The sequence below is a fragment of the Seriola aureovittata genome, chromosome 4 (genome assembly GCF_021018895.1).
Source record: "Seriola aureovittata isolate HTS-2021-v1 ecotype China chromosome 4, ASM2101889v1, whole genome shotgun sequence".
Lineage (NCBI taxonomy): Eukaryota > Metazoa > Chordata > Actinopteri > Carangiformes > Carangidae > Seriola > Seriola aureovittata.
Genome location: NC_079367.1, coordinates 23,907,117 through 23,928,324, shown reverse-complemented (window position 1 = coordinate 23,928,324; position 21,208 = coordinate 23,907,117). Strand labels below are relative to the sequence as shown.

Sequence of the window (21,208 nt, the reverse complement as noted above, 5' to 3'; positions counted from 1 at the left end):
ATGTCAAAGCGAGAGCAAATCACTACAAATTAAGTACAGAATAACAAATGAATTACTGCCGGAGTATTCATCCCACACAAGTTAGTATTTAGGTCATTGCATGTGTTTAAGTCTGATATTAACCTAACAAATACTGTATTAACTTCACATATCTGGACACTTAAATTTCAAATACCAATTTATGCTGTATGTGGAATATACTGAATATTGTTAATGCATGTGATGACTTATTACTTTGACATTTAAGAGTCTTTCTCAGTTGATCACTGTCAAAAAAAAGACGTCTTGATGAAACCAATGTGATTCAAAGCTGTAAAACAATATGGCATGTCAGGGAGGGGTGTGGGATGGTTCTTCACTGCACTGAGACAGTTACATAGTTAAAAAAAAAAAATACACCTGCCTTTGATCATGCACAGAAAAGATGCACATACTGTATGTGCGTGTGCGTGCGTGTGTGTGTGTGTGTGTGTGTGTGGATGAGGAGTAAGGGAAAGGCCCTTTACTGTCACCTTTTCTTCCTCCTTTCTCCTCTCCACTGTGCTTCTAAACAAGGATGCTTCCCTTCAAAATATATTCATTCATTCATTTTTTTTATTTTTTACAAAAGATCTCTGATTACATGATGAATTAATGTCCTTCAGCAGGGGGAAATAGAGAATAATGTCTAATATGATATCTAAATTATTAGGAAAGAGCTCCCAAAGTCAGTCAGAAGCAACAGTTTTCTGGGGGAGAACGTGCTTGGCATTAGTACGCTGCCCATCTTATTGCTTGAAAAAAAAAAAAAAACCCAAAAAGGATGGATGCCGGAATCAGTTACAAGGCTGTTATTAATGTCAGAGGAAATATTTAAGACATTTTAAATGGCAGATTTAAAATGAAAGAAAGTGCACTTTGACAAGTGTGTACATAATTATTTATTTATTTTTTAATCTGAAAAGTTCTCTCCAGGCAAAGTTTAGCTTTACTCATGCCAGTCAGAGATGCTTGAACATGTGTAATCTGATGTCCATGTATAATGTAAATACCCATAAACATCTGTGCAGTGCATTATTAACTCCTGTCTCTCAGGGACGGGGAGCTGTGAGCAGTGGTACTGTAACAAACACCAGGAGAGAGGAGCAGACATGCAAACAGCCCCCTAATTGGCTGGCTGAATAATCACCTTATCTCCCCATAGGCGATCTTCTGGAGTGCGAGTGTGATCCTCAAACACTGCCTCGTTCTGCCCCAGAGCCGGGAAAATTCCGCTTTTGCTGCCTGCTTGTCTGCTTTGATAGTGATGATTAAAAAGAAGTGCTGCTCTGTGCATTGTTTCTGCTGAGGAGAGAGAGAGCCCCTCCTTCAAACCTCCTCTGCTCTACTCGCCGCCATGCTAGTTTATTAACATAACAAACTCACTTTCCTAGGGAGGTTTTACAATAACTACCAGAAGAATATGCAAATATTCTCTCAAAGGCTGTAATGCTTTTGGGAAACTGAGGATGTATTTGATTCCAAAGGTTAATTCTCCTAATACAAACAAGAAAAACATTTACATTAACCATAATGGAGCATGGAATATGTTTGTGAACTGTAAATATTTTCCAATAATATCATTCAGAATGGATGGAGAGTGTTGGGAATTACTACGGTGCTTCTTCACACTGCTTGCTGTGCATTTGTACTGTATTTGTGCACGCCTCTGGCACATAGTGCACTGGAAATGATGCATAGTTACAGTAATTCCCAGCAAACCTTTCTGCAAGGAAGCAACAACCAGCACAAATTGGCGGCTGGAAGCTTTGAGTGATTATGTCCTTGTTAGTGGCCACAGACGGCTGCAACTATAGCCTGCCGTTGAGCTGTAAAGTATTGTTATCAATACGTCCTTTGTGAATAAAGGGGAAGCCTTACGAACACAATCAATTTCGTCCAATGGGCAGAAGGAAAAGAAGGCAGCTTGATGATTAGAGCCATTGGTGACCTGAAAAGAATCTGGCCATGACCATGATTGCAGACCGAGCCACCATGTAGTTTCTCCACCAGCCTGTTGTTTTGTTTTTTTTTCTTTCTGGCTTTATGAAAGTAATAGCACCCTGGCGTGGGTGAACAAGAGTTAAGATATGTGTGCACATCTGAAGAATGTGGCCTGGCCTTGTAAGGCATTCTAAATACCACATCTTGCCTTTTCAGAGTCGACTTTTCCCTGCTTTCTGCTCAGTTGGTGCAAGTTACATCAGAGTGTAAGAAACGGCAAGAAACAGTTTCTGCCAAAGAGGAATAAGAGGTGGCAGCAGCCAAGACACATAAACTGATGTAAAGCGGGACCCTTAAAGACTATTCATTTCAAAATAAAGGAATGCCCATCTCTTTGTATAAAAGGCGTGACACCTACTGTACTATTTAACAGCCTTGAGCACAGCTGTTTTATTCTCTGTTGCTTTGTTTGGTTGTAACAAGTCCAGCGAGATCCAGACAGGCTTTTGTCAAACTTTTTATACAAAATGATGAACATTCTTTTATTTTGAAATTCTCATTACATATGAAATAAAGCTATACATTTGCACAAAAAGTTGGGTGGGTGTAACTGCTTTGTATTGTTAAACTTGCTGTCAGTGTGACGAGTCTTACTGTCAGAATTCTCCTTCTTATCTGTCACTGTAGCTTTGTATTTATAGTATTTAAATAGTCAGCCAAACTTCAAACTTTAAAAGGGAAAACAATTGAAAAAGGACAAATTATTACCAAAACTGTACATTGAAAACCTCCATCACAGTTTACTGACTGACTTCTTTCTTTGACCACTGTACTTGCCGTAGCTTTGTGTAAACAGTCTTCCTCTGCATTGAGGGAATCATCATCAACAAATTGGTAAATTATCTTTTTTTTTCACAGTTAGTTTTGGAAGAAGGATTTCATTGATGGAGGGAGGGTGGTGCCCATGATTCTGGATGGCTGACTCAGAATCCAGTGGTGTCTATTGTGGGTTTCACTTTCAAACATTGCTGTTTAGAAACGGAGCCTGATTTGTTGTCTTAATTTAAATGTACTGAGCTGCCTGAGAAAAAAAAAAGAAAAGTCTTTGCTGGGCATTTTTGACAACATGGTCTGTGTCTATGTTCCACCTGAGGATATTGCAGAAATGGGTGCTAGGAAATTTCAACTTCTGTAGGGCAGTTTTTGGGATGAGGTTCATGCCTCTCAAAGTCAATAATGAGTTCAGGAGTTTTGGGTGTGTTGAGCTGCAGATTATTATTTGTGCACCAGGTAGCTGCCTGATTTACCTGTTAATAGTGGTGCGTTTTATTTTAATTGGAGATGGGAAAAACTGTTGTGGCATACTTACAGGAGTTAAAAGGCTGTTATTATTATTTTACCTACAAATAAAGTGGTAGACACTTTGGCTAAACTGTTGGCTTGTGTACAGCCTGTCTGATTAACTGACTGCTTGTTTTTCTTGCCTCCTCATACTCCTTTGGTAATGTCAGCCTATTCCCAGATCTGAGGAACTTATCGAGCGCAGTGTCATCATAATGAGAGAAACGATGGTAAAAACTACAAAAATAAGAGCAAAGTTATAATGAAATAGAATTTTCCTTTAATGCCTGAAATAAAGTAGCTCGTCTGTTTGTCTACAGCGTTTCAACACGACAAAATCCGAAATCACAGATTAAGCCTCTGGATTGATGAGGATGTCTGCGGATGATATCTGGTACATTCACAACCTAATGGGATCTCATGCAGAGAAAAGTAATGCAACTTTGTTTACTCAATCCATCTTGATGTATCTTACAGGAAGTAGATGCATATTTTCCTCATACGATTCATTCTAGATAATACCAAAGTAAATTGTTGTCACCTATGCACAGAACTGTGCATGTTATCCTAAATCCTAGTTAGTTAGTGTCACTACACATGTAGTTGAATTATTCCAAATGGCATTGAAGGAACAGAGAATGATGACCTGACACAATCTCAACTGCCTATTGGCACCGGGTAAATCAAAGACCAATCTGCCCTGACAGGTACAGCTTTCATGACGGGATCCAACTGGGATTTCAAATACTCCAACCAGCCAGATAAAGCCCACTGCCTGAAGAATGTGTCCACCACGAGTCAGAGAGAAAATAATAAAAAACAGTGATGGTTTGAGTGCCTGTCGAAAAGCTGACGTTGACTGCATTTTAATGGCCAACATTTTCGGCGAGGTGCTTCACTTCACTTTCTCTCCTGTTCCTTGTGGAGAGAGAGGAAAAAAAAAAACACACACACACACACACATTCAAAAGAGGACAATGAGAAGCAATAAAATGCTTGTCTAAAAATACGAGGAGGCCAAACAGTCACTGAGCATCCAGCTATGGACTGGTGCTGAGGGACGACGACTATATAGTTATTTATTTATTGTAGAGTTAAAACAGCAGACTTTTACGTTTTACCTTAAAACCACAAAAGTTATTTAGCTGTAACACATCTGTAAAGCTTCAACTAGGGATATTTTTTTTCAGCATTACATCGACAACTATTTTTTCTTAGAGTTCCTCTGTGTAATTAAGCAATGTATCGAGACATTATGAGATGCCATTTAGTTTGGTAATAAGAGAAACCAACTGGAAATCCACCCAGACTAACATGCAGCCATCCAAGAGACACTCTCTGATACAATACACTACTTGCCATATGGCCAAAGGAAATGACTCCCGTATTGGATCCATTTTCAGTGGTACACAGCATGGTCAGCAGCATCCAGCTATCATTTCCTGATACAGCTGTGGTGTGGGGCTCCTCTGTGACATCCCTGACCCTCACACAGGTAGAAGAAAGTTTAAGTATATGACAGCTGAGTGTAATGAAAAAGCACTTTTGGACTCTTTGAGCTTGTCTTGTTTACCTCCTCTGCCTCTGAGTGGCACTTTCATCTGTCTTCCTCCCTAATTGGATCCTCTGCACACATTCCCATCGGAGGATCTGCATCTCCTCATACACACGGCGCATTTACCTTCCTCACACACGGCACATTTGCCTTTATGTGTTTACTGCCTCTCTGTATAATGACAGCCAGAGCTTTGCCCTCACATTTATTTGCATTTCCTCTCAACCCACCCAGTGTCTGAGGCCTCTCCTTAAACATCAAAAGGAGCACCAGGAGGAAAAGATGTGGTTCCATCTAAATGAAAATAAACCCTCAAAAATGGTGTTACAGACACTGTGCAGCAAGGCTATTAGTGCTGTGCCCGAGATTTACCCCATTAAACCAGAGCTGAAAACACGACGCAGAACGCACAATAATTGCACATCAAACAAGCTCACAATTAACACATGATACTAAGAGATTACGAGTTACTCCTATTATCTTTTTAATCATCAAATAAACTTGATTATTGTTCTGTCTCACTATTCACATTTAATAACATGTTTAGGGGTTTTTGCCCCTATATTTTTAGATGCTGATTAACACGCGCAATAGAGATTAGACATGTTCTTTGTGTATTGTTTTTTATCCACTGTAATAATCATGCTACCCAGGCATCAGGGACATTATAACCTAAACATCTATGTAACGATATAATAATTGCCAGATAATGTCATAACCAGTGAGAGAAACTATTTGAAATGTAATAAAACATATTGCTGGTTAATATAATGACATCATCAGGCTGATACTGTATGAAAAGCTTTTTTCATTTAGGATATTTCATTACATTTTGACACAGTTTTATTTTCATTATAATTAGCAAGAAGCATCAACTTATCCCTCTAAATGAAACAAAACAAAACAAAAAAACTGTAGAACTCAAAGGAACAACTGCTGTTTAACAGCCTCATTGTCAGCCAATCGAATCATCATAATTTGAGACTGAATTGCTCATGTGTAGTGGTTTGAACCGCTGGCGTCCAGAGAAAACTAACAAACTCTGTCAGCATTTCGACTCTCCATCACAATATTGAAGTCATAGCTGAGGAAACAACACAGCTTCGTATCCATCCGGGAAACTGCTGGCGTGAGCTACAGTGAGCCCCAGAAGAGAGTGATGTCCGTTATAATAAATACAAATCTGTCAGATTTCTGTCCCCCTTCACATCCCTGATCATTAAGCCTGCTGTAATCACAACTGTGGGACTCATTAAATTCCTCTGCGCTGCTCGCTGGGAAGACAGACAGCCAATGCTGCTAAAGAGAGCGCTTTCTGAATCACTGGGCTCTGCTATTATTTCTCTCTAATAGCATAACAACACCACTATAAACAACTGACTCATATTCCTCTCAACAGCGACTGCCAAAATTATATCACAAAAGTATTAGCCTCGGAGAAAACACAACCAGTAAAATTGTGGGTCTTTACAAAGGCACAATTGCTTTAAACAAGTCTGACACAGTGTTTAGATCCTGATCCCCTTCTCGGGCCAGAAGAGGAAGGCACTATTTGCACAGGTGATTTTCATTCTCTTCAAAGCCCTGACTAACTTATTGATAAATTCATTTTGAACCAGCCTTCAATCTCATATCAACACTTAGTGGTGAAGATGACATAACCATGTGACTGAATACAGTTGCTGTTGATTTTCACACATTGGAGATAAGCTACTTACTCACTTTGATGGTATGAAAGTATGACCTGTCTCATGTTGAAATCTTTAAGGCAATCTTAATAAACACTCACCGGCCACTTTATTAGGTAAACCTGTTCAACTGCTCGTTTACGCAGATATCTAATAGGCCAATCACATGGCAGCAACTCAATCCATTTAGGATTGTAGACGATCTGCTGAAGTTCAAACCGAGCATCAGAATGGGGACAGAATTAGTGACTTTGAACGTGGCATGGTTGTTGGTGCCAGACGGGCTGGTCTGAGTATTTCAGAAACTGCTGATCTACTGGGATTTTCGTACACAACCACCTCTAGGGTTTTACAGAGAATGGTCCGAAAAAGAGAAAATATCCAGTGAGCTGCAGTTCTCTGAGCGAAAATGCCTTGTTGATGCCAGAGGTCAGAGGAGGATGGCCAGACTGGTTTGAGCTGATAGAAAGGCAACAGTAACTCAAATAACCACTCGTTACAACTGAAGTATGCACAAAAGCATCTCTGCTCCTCCTAACATAGACTTTGTCGCTCTTTATACTACGTCACTGCACTTTCCCCTTTGCTCCTGTCATAATTACCACGACCACTAGATGTTGCCTAACAACAAAACGTAACTATGGGTCATAATAAAGTGCTGCACAAACGACCTGTCTGCTTGTTTTTCACAGGAGGGCAGTCTCTCTGTGCCATAGTGCACAGGGGAGATGTTGTCCAAAAGCTATTAAAACAACGTCATGGGCCACACTGTTGCACTGTGTGACACGTTTTGCTTCATTACCATGAACACGCACTGTAGTTTATTTTTGAGTCACTCCCACACATGCTGCTACCGTTCCTGTTACTCATTAGCACTCCAGATCCACTGCTGAAAATAGTCCCCATCGAATACCCCCGAGCAACTTGTATTCCGGTTGGAGTGAGCGTTGATAATACAGTAACTACACTGCCCGGGTGATTGAGGGAATTGCTTAGACTTTTTTTATTTTAATTTAATTGAAACTGTATATATGTGATGTGTGTTTCAAGATTTATGTCTTTAAATGGACTGCACTTATATTCTCTAGTCTTCCCTAGAGCGCCTTTTCTTACACATATACCGCTTCTCTACCATACACACACTCACACACTGATGATACATCGGGGGCAATTTGGGGTTCGGTATCTTGGCCAAGGACACTTAGAAATGCAGACTGGAGGAGCCAAGAATCGAACCACTGACCTTCCGATTAATGGAAAATCTGCTCTGTTCCCTTTAGACAGAACAAATATGGGGTAATATGAGTACTGAGAGACAAAATAATGCACTGTTGGTTTTGATCTTTTCTTTTTGTTAGCCTTATCCTTTAAAAATTATATAGCCGCACAACTGAGCAGCCCTGTGATATTAGCATTTAAAAGTACAGCTACAACTGATCTGATGGAAAATGTGGTCATTTGTTTTAGAGAATACTGTGATGAAGTGTGAAAAGAGGAAATCTGGACGTGTTGATGCTGCTAAATGTTAAAAAGTTAAAGGGTAACTGGGTAAATTGGGTAAAAAAAAAAAAAAAAAAGGGTAAATTGGTAATATTCATCCACACACAGTTCCTGTACTAAATAGTAGTTGACGGACTGTATTTCAATCATGCCTTCCCAAAAGAGTTCACATACTCTCTGTGAGCTTTAAAAGTGTCAGTGCGCACATGGATTAAGCAGTTCCCATCTTTCCACTTCTGTCTCCTTTCTGCCCCTTTAGACGTTAACTGTTTTGGTTATAATATCCTCAGTTAGTGATTTTATCAAGCTCATAAAGATTAAGTAACAAACAAAGACATCATTACTCTGAGAGGCACTGCGAGTGTGCACCGTGGCGTGACAGAGGAAAGCTAATGTCTGAAGATGTAGAGGAAACAAGCAGCGACATGACAGATGAAGGCTGAAAGGATACTTTCCTGGAACTTCTACAGCCACCCTGTAGCTCTGGAAGCTCTTACTGGGGTGGAAGTTGAAGATAAAGAGCACATTTGCCCTGTCAAACACAATGACCTTGTCCTCTTCATGCTTGGCGCTGACAAAGGCCTGGAGGGGGAAAAGGGAGAGAAAAGAAAAGCTAATAAAATAGTTCTTCATGAATAGTCATTACCTTTCTCATCTTGGATTTAGAGAGTTATAATGGGCCACATTATATCAGTGGACTTCACATTTCCAAATAGACTGAGTAACATTCCCCCACATCAAATTTCAGGTGGCACTCATCAGCAGAAAGCAGCGGCCCAGGGTAGTGCAAGGTGCACGCTGTCAGCTTTAGACAGCTGCACATGATAAAGCCGCCACTCTCCTGTGGAGCGAGCTACTGTTAACGTGTCATTAGCAGAGATTATCAATGTCACCCAACCCCCTATTTTTAGTGCCTTGTTCCCCGAGCCAATTTCAGGGCAGCATATTCACGGCTGAACGAGAAGATAAGAACCCCTGCAACCGGACCGGCGGAGAGGACAGAGGGTAAGGAATGAGCCGACAGTCTGGAGTCTTTTACCGAGTCCATTTCTACGTGAGAAGTCCAAATATTTGGAGCAATGCCAAGCTCCTCTTACAAACCCTCTAACAAATACAACCTGCATCCATTAAGCTGGGACCCAATAAGCATATACAGTAAAAGATATTTCTTACTTATAAATAAATAAATAAAGAAATTTAAATGCAATCAACAGACCTGGCGGTAATTATAAAATCTGATTATATTCAGAATCTGTTGATGTTTGTTGGAAAAATCCAAATAATTATGTAATAACCTTCGAGTGTGCAGCAAGAAAAAGTAGCTCACCTGATGTGCACCGTCTTTCAGTTTGACTCTAGGTCTAAGAGCCTGTTAAATTTCTGTTTCTGTCACTGCCTGCAGCAGAATGCTGAACTGAAACAACAGCTCTGGGTGAAACTTAGCCAGGCAATGAGAGCAGGGTAAATCCCTACAGTAACCCTATTTGTGACCTAAACACTCTGAATGAAAATAGTTTTGTGAAACCACTGTTCAAATCCAATATTTTCCACGAACTGCGACCATCCCCTCTGCTCTTTTTTCCTTCACTGGGAACGTACGTTAAGTCAGCTGTAGATGCAGCCGCCACAGTTTGTGGAAAAATTGGATTTAAACATTTGGTTTTGCCCTGGGTGAACGTTTTATGTTTCCAGGGAGATAGGAGACATTGAAAATACATTTTGAAGATGTACCCCGCTGCTGGATTAGAGGTCAAAAATAATTTCTTGACTTTTCCCCTAAGGTTTTCTTGGGGAACACTGTGTGACCGAATTATAGCCTAATGCACAAAGGGCTCAAGTCACAGACGGTGTTAGGTACAGTAAATCCCAAGACCTCTGTTGACCTCAATGTTCTAAGTGTATCCTAATGTGAACATAAAATCTTAATGTTGGGTTTCATAGACTGCTTTTACTACTATAGATAAAGATAGATTTAAAGGTCCCATATTGTATAAAGGTAGTTGTCCATGTCTTTTTTGATTATAAAGCAGGTTTCTATATTAATACTGTGAAAGTATCAAAGTGCTCAGCCCACAGAGAAATGCACACAGCCTGTATTCAGAAACTGAGCTTTAAAACCAGCCTTCAGGATTTCTGTAACTTTGCGACATCAAAACAAAGGAGTAACCACTGTCAGCCATGCCCCAAGCCCCGCCCACCTGGACCCATCCGACCTTCTCTGAGTGTTTACCTGAAATCTGCTATGTGTTTATCTGATTACTCAGAAGACAGTCAGCCAATCAGGAGAGAGGCTCAACGCTACTAGAGCTCCAGAGAGAAGCCTGAAGGAGGAGATGTAAAACTACACTGACATATGGGACCTTTACGTTATATTACGAAAAAATAAAAGCATCTTATGGGCAACTGTAATGGTTCGCGACATAGCGGTTAAGTAATGCGGGTCTAAGTAAAACACACACTACACACTGAATGCCATAGTCCGCTCACTAGTGTGTACTGATTTATTTCCATTCTATCACAGAGGAAGACCTGAATTGATGCTATCTCTTCAATAAGAGGGGCCTCAGTTCATGTCCAGAGTTTGGCCTTTTGAAGCTCACAGCTGCACATCTTCAAAAGAGGTGGGCAAAAATCACACTTTTAAGCAAAGTCTGCTAAGCTCACTTATACCTGGGACAACGAGGAGAGCTGCCGACAGATCCTCTCCTGCTCCTCATTTTAACTACAGAATGCCCTTGGATCTTACCACCACAGTGAAATATTGAACCGAGCTATAGAATATTCCCACTCAGCGTGATTACCTTGGCAATGTCATTGATAAGCTGTACAGAGGATTCAGACTCATCTACTTATTACAGCTGAATCTCTGAGCAGTTATTGGCGTTATCTGTGAGTAATGTTCTACAAAGTCTTTTTGTGATGTTGTATCAATCCCTGAACAATTTTTTTCTCTTTTTTTTTTTTCTTTTTTGTCGCAGCTGCTTCCGAGGACAGAGAGCAGAAGTGCAGGCAGAGCTATAGAAACCCCACCCCTGGAACTGGCTTATTACACATGTTGCTTCACTTCCTCAAGGTTTACATAATTACATTTCAAGAATCAAAGACAAAGAAATCATTTTTTGAAAAACCATTTGAAAACTGTTTTCAGTGATCTCGACATAAAAACATTTTTGTAATATTGACAACAATCAGTCCAAACCTTTCTGATGATCACAGAATAAATATCTAGCAGCTTAATATTAAAACGGTCTTTTTTTTATGGTGTGTGATCAAAAACAAAATCTGTTATTCCATGATCACAGCAAAAGAAAACATGAGAGCTAATTACATGCACATCCTCTCCAGCCTTAAATAAGAGGTAGCTTCTGCCCTAAGTGGATGTTGTGTTCAAGAGCACTCCAGCAGGGTAAACTCCTGCCATCAGATGTATCTGAAATAAGGCCCAATATTCAGATATTACCCTTGTGATGGATGGTCTTCCTGCTCCCTATACATTACAGCTGCCCAGAGCTTCACATGCAATTTAACTTAACGGAAATGACAACCTTTAGACTGCCATTATATCATCTTACATTATATTTATAATATTATGAGGTTATGAATCAACTTCAAGAAAGAACAAAATTCCATGATGTCTGCAGTATACATTGCAGGGCTGGCATCTACTATATGATCTCACATAAAAAGCCATTGAAACAACCAAGAAAAACAGCACCCGATGTGTAACGGGTCAGCTCCAGTGTCAAATGTATGCATCTTCCCTGCCAATAGCATCCTTTGGGATCAGCATTCCCTCCAATTCCCCCCAAAAGAGAGCAGAGAAAGCAGCCAGGCTCTGCCTCTGCTTTGCTTTACCTTCAAAGCTCCATTTCATCCAGTTGTAAAAAGGTGTTAGAGGCTCCAGTAAGTCAGAGCATACGTCTGACTGATAGACCAATATGCAGAAATTATCCTTGTGAACCAGACATGTCTCTAATTGCGCTCTCTGATACATTTCCTACTCTGCTGCATTTGTCTGCCGTTTGCTGAGGAGCAAAGCGCAGGTGAGAGCGCGAGGCACCAAGGTGAAGTCATTCTAATCAGAAGACTGATTCCTGGGGATGTGAGGGAGGATATTTTTGAATCAATTACACAGACTTACTCCTAATCCCTGTCAATTTAGCCACACTCTCCATTTGCATTATCCTATTACTTTGCTACCAGCTCCTCAAGAGAAAAACATCTTTTCTTTTCTCCCATAAGCTTCAATAGCAGGCAAAGAGAGAAGCTACAGGAGGAGAGTGAAATCTATTACTGTTCACCTTGACAGCAGCCAGAGAAACAAGACATTTCCAAAATGAACTCTCTTTATGGTGATCTGCTGCCTGGGTTCAGGTTCAACATACCTACACTACTCCCAAATTTTGAACCTGTACCTGTAAAGATAGTGTCTTCAGAATACATTTATTCTTAAATAAAAATCATCTTACATGAGCAAAATCACTTATGGACAATCAGCTAGGAAACAAGAAATGATTAAATATTCTGTATGTGACTAAAAATGGTGCTGTGACAATATATGTTCATGTGATTTTGTCATTGAGACTGTCTGCACAAAGCCTACTGTAAAGTGAGCATGTGATGTCCTTACAGGTGGGGCAGCCAGCCAGCCATACTTGTCTTCGGTACGGTTCATGTCCCGGTCAAAGGCGTAGAGCTGACTGTAGCGGAGGTGATCCATATCCAGTAGGTTATACTGCCGGCGGGCATAGTGGTAACTCTGATTGTTCCCCACTCTGGGGAAATCCAGCCACTCAGGATGGCCAAACTCATTCCCTGCAACACAGAGAGTGTTATTAAAGAATGTATATTATGAAGGGAAAGGCACACAGTCTCTGTGAATTAGCATACTCTATCGTGTCGCGCTATATCAGGATATTTTCAGGTTTTGTGCAATTTTTAAGAAGACAAAAAAAGACGGAGATCAAAGAGACCAGAGTCAGCGACAGTCTGCAGCCTCTTTATAACCCCAGCAGAGGTTAGTACTTTCCATATTAAAACACAGCCACAAAGCTCTTGCAACATTTTCACCTACAGTGTGCCAACCTTCCTGTCACAGAGGAACCCGTCCTTTCATGAGTAAAACTTTAAAAAGAGAAGCCAACACAAGTAAAAATACTGCAAATAAATCCCATAACTTTTATTTGAGTTTCACTTTTTCAACAAATATATGCAAAAAAAAAAAAAAAAAAAAAAGAGAAATCACCAGGATATATTTATATATTATTCCCATAAAAGAGAGCAAACTTCAAGTCATTGCTGGAAATGGGGAGAAACTGCAAAGGAGTCTGTAAGAGTGACACAAAAAGAGGGAATCCTGGAAGAGATATCTCTTTGTCACATTGTTGATTAAATCACTTTTGTCAAAACATCATCTGAATTTCTGAATTATTCAGCCACGTAACAACCATCGCAACCAACATGCCTTTAATGTAACTACTCCTTAACAAAAACCTCAGACTAGTATCACTGATGCAGACAGAGTTACACAGTCCGGATGTAAAGCCGAATGCAGCGAAGTGAAGGGAAAGTGTAGGAAAGAACAATCCCGTTTCTACGATGCTGTCATGTCAGGAGATGAGATAATGAATCCGTCATCGGATGTCACGACAACATCATAAAACAACAGCCAGGATAATTGAATTCCCAGCAGAGGAACAAAATACACAGACAAGAGACAGAGGAAGATGCATGGCAACAGAATAGAGGGCAGTTGTTTATTTGGTGCAAAGAGATCCCACTTCCTTAAAAATAAAAAATAAAAACTCAGAGTGATGGGATGAAGTGGAACGGACAGAGAGTGACAGCAGATTCTAATGAAATACATTATGTAGGTGTTAAAGAAGTACCGAACAATAAGGCATGGACTGCCAGTACAACAAGCCCACTGCAGCACTTGCCTAGGAATTAGGGCAGCATAGACATGCAGTGAGAGAGAGAGGGAGAGAGAGAGAGAGAGAGAGGGAGGGAGAGAGAGAGAGAGAGAGAGAGAGAGAGAGAGAGAGAGAGAGAGAGAGAGAGAGAGAGAGAGAGAGAGAGAGAGAGAGAGAGAGAGAGAGAGAGAGAGAGAGAGAGAGAGAGCCTTTTCTTGTGACATCTGCATGAATAACAAGCCTCCCACACAGCTGAACTTGAAATGTAAAGGAGAGAATTCCACCTCAAACTTGCAACACAGGCAGTTACAGGCCGACTTTCTTCCCTGCACTCCACCAAGAGGAATCAGTACACCACACAGCACACATTCACTGCGCATCTGTACTTCCACTATTAATATTTCATGTGCAAATAATCTCACCGAGCACAGGACCTATACTGTATAGTTGCAGAATTTTGAAAAAAGTCAAACATTGTATATTGCATTGGTATGACTTTAATTGCTCTTTATGCAAAAGCAAATAAGTCAAAGTCCAAACTTAATTTTAATACTGAGCAATCTTAAACATCAAACTCTAATCTAATTTTAGTCACTGGAAAACTAGTCTCGTGTCTGTGTTAGTAACTGGCGATGATTTACACACATTCAAAATTCCGAAGTGTGATGTAATGACGGTGCCACAGTGTAGGTCAGAGGGTCAGCGAAATCGATAAGATTCTTGCTAATAGTAACATTTATTTTTGTTTTTGTGATGTGTTGACCATTACATTTTTTGCACTTATTGCTGCACTAGAGGGAAGGTCAAAGGATCGGCAAAATCATTAGGTTTCGTCCTCATGGGAGAGTGAATCCACATTAAATATTACACCAAGGTGGCTGTTTATTGTCAACATATGACTGTCACAAATCACAAACAACGAATGAAAGATATCACATAAGCTCTTTGAGGTAGGAATACCACATGAAAAAGTATATTAGCATATCTTTAAGTAAGATCTAGTAAATACAGTATACATACTGTATATATAAATAATGCTTTCAGTGCCTTTGGATCTATATGGTGTGATCGTCTTGATCCATTTCCGTTGTATAAGAAGATCAGTTGTTGTACTGAAGTTCTGCTTCATCCTCCATTCCTAGAAATAGCCACTCCGCATTTTTACAGACTGAAAATTGCCCTGCACTGCATGTGCTCAGCAAGTCGGAATGAGTTTATTTAACCCTACTGGAGCTTGCGTGAGGGCAGCAACGACGCTACCTTTCATCTACTTTTCTTCCCTCTTCTCTGGGTTATGCTCACCAGCGTCACCTCAGTGCTGAGAATGCTGCCATGGGGATCAACTGCCAGCTTAGAGAGCAATGGGTCACATGGCTTTTTCAACAGATGACAAGAAAACAGCAGTGCTATAACAGCTATATAGCATATTCACCATGGATGAAGGTCCAGCGTATTGACAGTGATGCATACTGTAGTGTAATGTGGCCCTCTGCCCCTCCACAGACCCTTGCTGCTGTGTCATCCCTGGGCAGATGAAGACAACTCCACACCTCATGGAAGGACTGAAGACAATGACTTCCTTTGCGTTCTCACACTGGCATGCTGGTGAGTCAGGTGAGTAAGCTCGCTGAAACCTTCCCACTGTTTTGAGGTGTGTGTCAACAACCATTAGCAGTAAGCTTCACCCTTGTGGCCGTCCTCTTTATTTATTTTTTTTTTTACAATGCATTTCCAAACTAGTTTTCATCACCCTGGTGACTAAAAAAAATCTTGTCTATATCTATGAGTGTGTGAAGGCGTTGTGGTAGGAGTCTCTTAAAGGTTAAAGCTCCCATCTCTGACAGAGCTGTTTTTTTTTGCATCCACCCCAGCAGGGCAAATGAGCAATTTCACCACGGATGTTACAGCCGCTGTGGGCTGTGTCATGGCCCCGGGCACAGGTGGCAGATGACATGTCTGGTAGGCATGACTGCCCTCAAGCAATGAAGTTCTCGTGAGTAATCTGCTGCCACTATGGGGACTGTCTAAAGTGTCAATCTCTCTGACTACCCGGTGTCTTCAGAGCCTCAGGGGGGACGATCCATTTCAAGCACCTTCCTGAGCTGTTCAAGTCATCCCCCCCCCCCCCCTGCTCCACATCCACACCCGTGTACTCTTCAACACACTTTGAACAAAACATATGGTGAATTTTTTTATTATTAATGTTTATTAAACTGAAAGCCTTGTACTGGATAATACAATGTAATGTTAGATCTAAGCGAGCCCTGGACAATCGCTCCTTTGGACCCACACTGGGAAATGTGGGAATGACTCAGTTGCCAGCAGCAATGAGATGGACAATCTGCAGGCTAGTGGTGCAACAGGCAGTGTGTGCTTAATACTGCATATCAGGAGTTTGGAGAGAGACTGTGTGGCAGTTTTAAAATATTGAGAGACTATACCTTCTACATGTATATGACCTCTACAGTACGGCCAGAGCCGGTGTGCCCCCCTTCCTGACTGATTTATAGTTGAATGCTCTACAGTCATTCACAATTTAATGCAGACTGTGGGATCTGGTTGTAGACAGACAGTGCAAATAGTTGTTAGTCGACAAAAGTCAAGAGTGCTGCAGGAATGAGTCCTAAAACCCAGAGATTAGTTTGCATTTTAGCACTTCCGGTTCCTTTGTCCCGATGTCTGTGGGTTTTTGCTTAGATGACTGATATAAGGTCTGCGGTTAACTCAGCTCAAGGCATTTTCACATGTCATCTTACCATACACAGCAAAATACATAAGTTAATACCCAGTTGTGATTCCTTTAACATTTTACTTTATAAGAGGAAAGGCTTTTTTTTTGAAGAGGTAAGCGCTAAATGAAACTACGAGTTGGAAGATTAGTGATGGTGAGGCTGAAGTCGTGCAACTGTGGTGTAGTTAGTTTATAGTCGAACATTAGCTTTTAACCTCTTGCGATTGTGATGCTCATTTGTGAAGATCATCTTGCTGAACAAAACATGTGAGAATCATAAACTTTTGTTTGTCACAGAGCTTTTTTTCTGCAGTTATCCAAAAGGCAATGGAAAAATCCCATTGGCTTTTTGTCAAGGGATCTAGGGTGATGCTAACTTCCAGGTTGGCCTACAACCTTGCAGTACTCTGTGCTACCCTACATTACCTGTACCTATATGGTTAAATAATCCCATTGTGACTATAAGCACATAAATTAACAGTTCAGTGTAAAGAACAGGAGAAATGAGTAGTTAAGGCCAAAGAGGCTGATGTGAGGGCACCACTTGTAATCATAGAACTGGAATTACAATAGAAAACTATATACTGTCTACATTCTCAACCCACTTGGAAAGGCAACTAAGGAACAAAGGATTGTGCTGAATGAAAGATGAATGAAATCAAAGACATGCTACAACTCGACAACCTTCCTTTTTTAATTTCACAAAGCCAGTCACAGGCGTCTCTGGACTCGGGTAGCCTTCATATGATATCAAGACATGTCAAGAGGGAGCAATGGCATAAAAGAATACTCTCAAATGCCGTGCTAGTGGCTCCTATCTTTAAGTAGCACCTAAGAGTGATTACCTCAGGGATCTCATACTCCAGGAGAAAAAAAAAAAATCCACATTCAGATACTCTTTTTCTCTCAGACATCAATATGTGATGTTCAATGCATAATTTACTATTTTGGTGCATCAACTCTCAGGCGCGCTCGTCAACATCTACAGTACTTTTGAGCTCCTACATTTCCCAGAATGACTTTCGACACGCCGCAGGGTAATGAGCTGTCTTGAGTTGCACTGTATTGCATACAGTATGTGTAGGTGGTGGGAATGAGAGCAGCCGCAAAAGCATTGTACATTTTTTTTTTTTTTTCTGGTGAGGAAAAAGTGAGTAAGGGATCAGTGCAGCAGCATGTAATGCACAGTTCAGACCGAGAAAAAGCCATCAAAGAAGATGTTTTACTTCACATACCACTGTCAACGGATCCACGAGGACTCAAGCTACAACTGAATTACACATTCAGATATGTGCCATGCGTGTGACAGTGAGTGTGTCTATCCAAGTGTGTCACAATTCTGAGCAAGTTTTCAGTGTGTTGTGCATTCATGTTGACAAAATGAAGCATTATCAGAGATGCAAGCATGCATACAAAATCAGCTGGATTTGCAAGTATGCTGTTCATGAACTCTTGTTCCTAAACACAACGCACAGAGGATGGGAAGCTGCTCACACCGGCAAAGAAATAAAAAAGATCTTTCAAAAAACAAATTAAAAAAAAGGATTAGATCTTTGGAAAAGCAGTTTGCTTTCTCTTGAAGTGTAACTGGCAGCAGTCTGTGGTCCCACATGATTTGATATAAGCACAAAATACGAAAGTATATTGACTGGTTCAGTACCACTATAAATACAAATCTAGTTTACCATGAAAATCAGTATATAATACACCCTACATACAATTAGTATGCGGTTTTGATTTGGACACAGCGCAGGTTTTTTCACCAAGTGATCACTGGTTAGTTCCTGCTCTCTGGTTGAAGATGTGCTCATCAGTGGAATCAGCTGATGCAGCACAGATTCAGCCTGTGGAGCCCTGCACACATGTTCCACACGACACCCCTGCAGGTCAGTGAGAATGACACTGGTATTCCTGCACCTTTACAATCATATTTCTCCATGTGTGATATTTTAGGTTGTGTTGTGTTCACATGTAAGCCTAACTGCTGTGGATTTTATGATGTTTTCATTAATTCTGGGAAGTGAGATCATTGCCCTTTGAATTACAGTAAGGCATGGACCAAAAAAATGCTCCACAACCCCCTATAAAAGACATGTTTCCTACAGTCGGCAAACATGCAGCCAAAGTGATCATGGGTATGTGACACTGCAGAAATCCAAATGCTAAACTTTTTAATTTTACAGCATTCCTCTGCTGATGATGGAAGCGATTTCCACAATCATACTGTAGAATAAGATGGCAGGTTTCTGTTTGCTGTCTCTCGCCTTCTGTCACTATTTATGCCAAATAAAGTCACGCTGCCAGTCTGAAGTGCCGCTCATGACCAACTGTTTCTCCTCATGTGAGCATTTTGCAACCACCAGGGAAAATAAGTGAAGACTTCAAGCGCCGGTAGGCACAGTGTCACATGCTGCTGGTGACTGAAACGAATTCTGCAGGCCCCTAGAGCGCTGATGATGCAGAATAGGTCGCAGAAAATGTCCAATGAATGAGTTACCTGTCAGTCCATGTGACTTTATGTTTACAACTCTATGTTTGTTTGTAATATGTCAGAGTGAACTCTACACGGACTAAAACCAAGAGGAAACAACGGGTCATTTTTTCCCTTTGGTTCAGAGCGAGGGAACTGAACTACGGCCGTAAAACGGAGAAGGCTAAATAATGAGCAATAGAAACCAGTAACCCACGCTATGCTCCAAATATTTCAATGTGAGGTGACTTCATCTACCTACACTTGACCTGCACAAGTTAGGCCGCCACCACACAACGAAATGTCCCCAGAAATGCAAAGTATTTTGCTAATACTGACTTTACAGTGTGAAAATGCTTAAATGTGGACCTTTCCATTGAGCACTCAGCATTCGAGCTATTCCTTCTCATCCACTTTGTCTGTGAGAGTGTGTGCGGCATACGGAGGCAGAGAGGGCATGTACACATATACAGACATAAATACACACATGTTCACAAAAACACAGGAGAAAAAAACCCCCCCAAAAAAACATGATCTTCCTGCTAATTTCTACCCGAGACAGCGAGCCCAGATGCAGGCCGGTGCTTCGATAAAAGCTTTTATAAGAGCTACACTTCATTAACGGTGTAAATGCACCGGCCTCTTTTGCCTGTATTTACTTTCAGTTTTCCAGTGTTATTATTTTATAAAGTCTAGTGGAGATGATTGATTTCCTGCACAGGTTGATTCAGTAACCTGTGGAAGCCTTTGACTCTTCTTTTCATTTCAGCTTTAAGAAACACATTGGACACACCTCCATTAGGTAATCATTTCCCTCTCCCGCTACGATAACATGGCAATGTTCCTCCCATATGCCTGCATTAATCACCATGATAATCACCTTCCTCTGCCTCCTCACAGCTGAAATAAAGCAGATAACACATTCTGTACAGGAAGGAAATATGATGAATTCTCACCTCAAGAACACACATAAATAAATAAAAATCATCATTTGTGTCTCATAATATATCTGGGGTACTTTTATCTGAAATTAAATACTGAGAGGAGTTTTTGCATAATATATTATCCAAGGATTGTGACTTAAACATCATTAAAGGATAATTACTGATTTTTATGACATATCACTACAATGACATCAAACAGGGGGAAAAAAACAAAAAAACATAAGTAGTCAGAAGATCAAATAGGTTGTAAACAAGCACACTGTTTATCCAGATTATCTTAACCACTTCATTTGGAGGAAAGTTGCGCAGAAAAACTATCCATACACATAACTACAAAAATATGGTTGGTCGCAGTTGACCCAGCAGTTTTACATAGAACAGTTTGGCTTCTAGTTTTACTGTTTGCTGTTTGTTTGACTAACCTGCGGGTTTGTTTGAAACCTGTGGGATCCGACTGCTCATGCTTCATGTTTCTCTTTAGTGATGTTGGTGCTTTGATCTCAGAATTGAACTTGGTGAGGTCAGTGTTATTATTACTGATATGACTGTTGCCCAAAAAAATTGTATCAAACTCCAGTTATCCTATTCAGGCTTTTTAGTCATTCTAGTGTCACGGCTCATGGGATGGCAGTGTCAGTGGGTCACTCCACCACTTTGGTCCAGACTTAAATGTCTCAACATTCCAATCTCAATTCCCTGATTATTCTTCTACCGCCTCCAGCAGGTTGACATTTGTGGTTCTGAGTGAAATGTCTCAACCACTACCGGGTAGATTGGCATAAAAGTTTGTGCACATTTGTGCACTTTTTCTCAGGATGAATTGTAATCACTCTGGTGATCTGGCATTGTCATCTGGTCAAAATATGTCCAAGACCTTGTATCGTGACTAAATACCTGCAAAAGTAATGACAGCTTTACTCTTTGTTAAGTGCTAATTAGCAAACGTTAGTATACTAACACGCGAAACCCTGTTAACATTATACCTGCTTGGAGGTTTTCTCTGCTGCCGAAATTGGTTTTCTTGCCAGGAGCAGGTGGTGGTGATTGTCGCTCAATGACAATTGACTTCGGCCATCATTGTGGCTATAATACGCCTTCTGAGCAG

General features: G+C 40.7%; 1 protein-coding gene across 1 annotated transcript in view; it reads right to left on the bottom strand.

Annotated features, from left to right (window-relative positions):
* The window catches only part of gbe1b (glucan (1,4-alpha-), branching enzyme 1b), a 91,254-nt gene that overhangs the window by 18,285 nt on the left and 51,761 nt on the right, over nt 1–21,208 (bottom strand). The window contains exons 13-14 of the mRNA XM_056374372.1: nt 12,677–12,861; nt 8,498–8,628 (exon numbers count right to left, since the gene is read on the bottom strand). Of these exons, the coding sequence (XP_056230347.1) occupies nt 8,498–8,628; nt 12,677–12,861 (316 nt within the window). The remainder of the gene's footprint in view (nt 1–8,497; nt 8,629–12,676; nt 12,862–21,208) is intronic.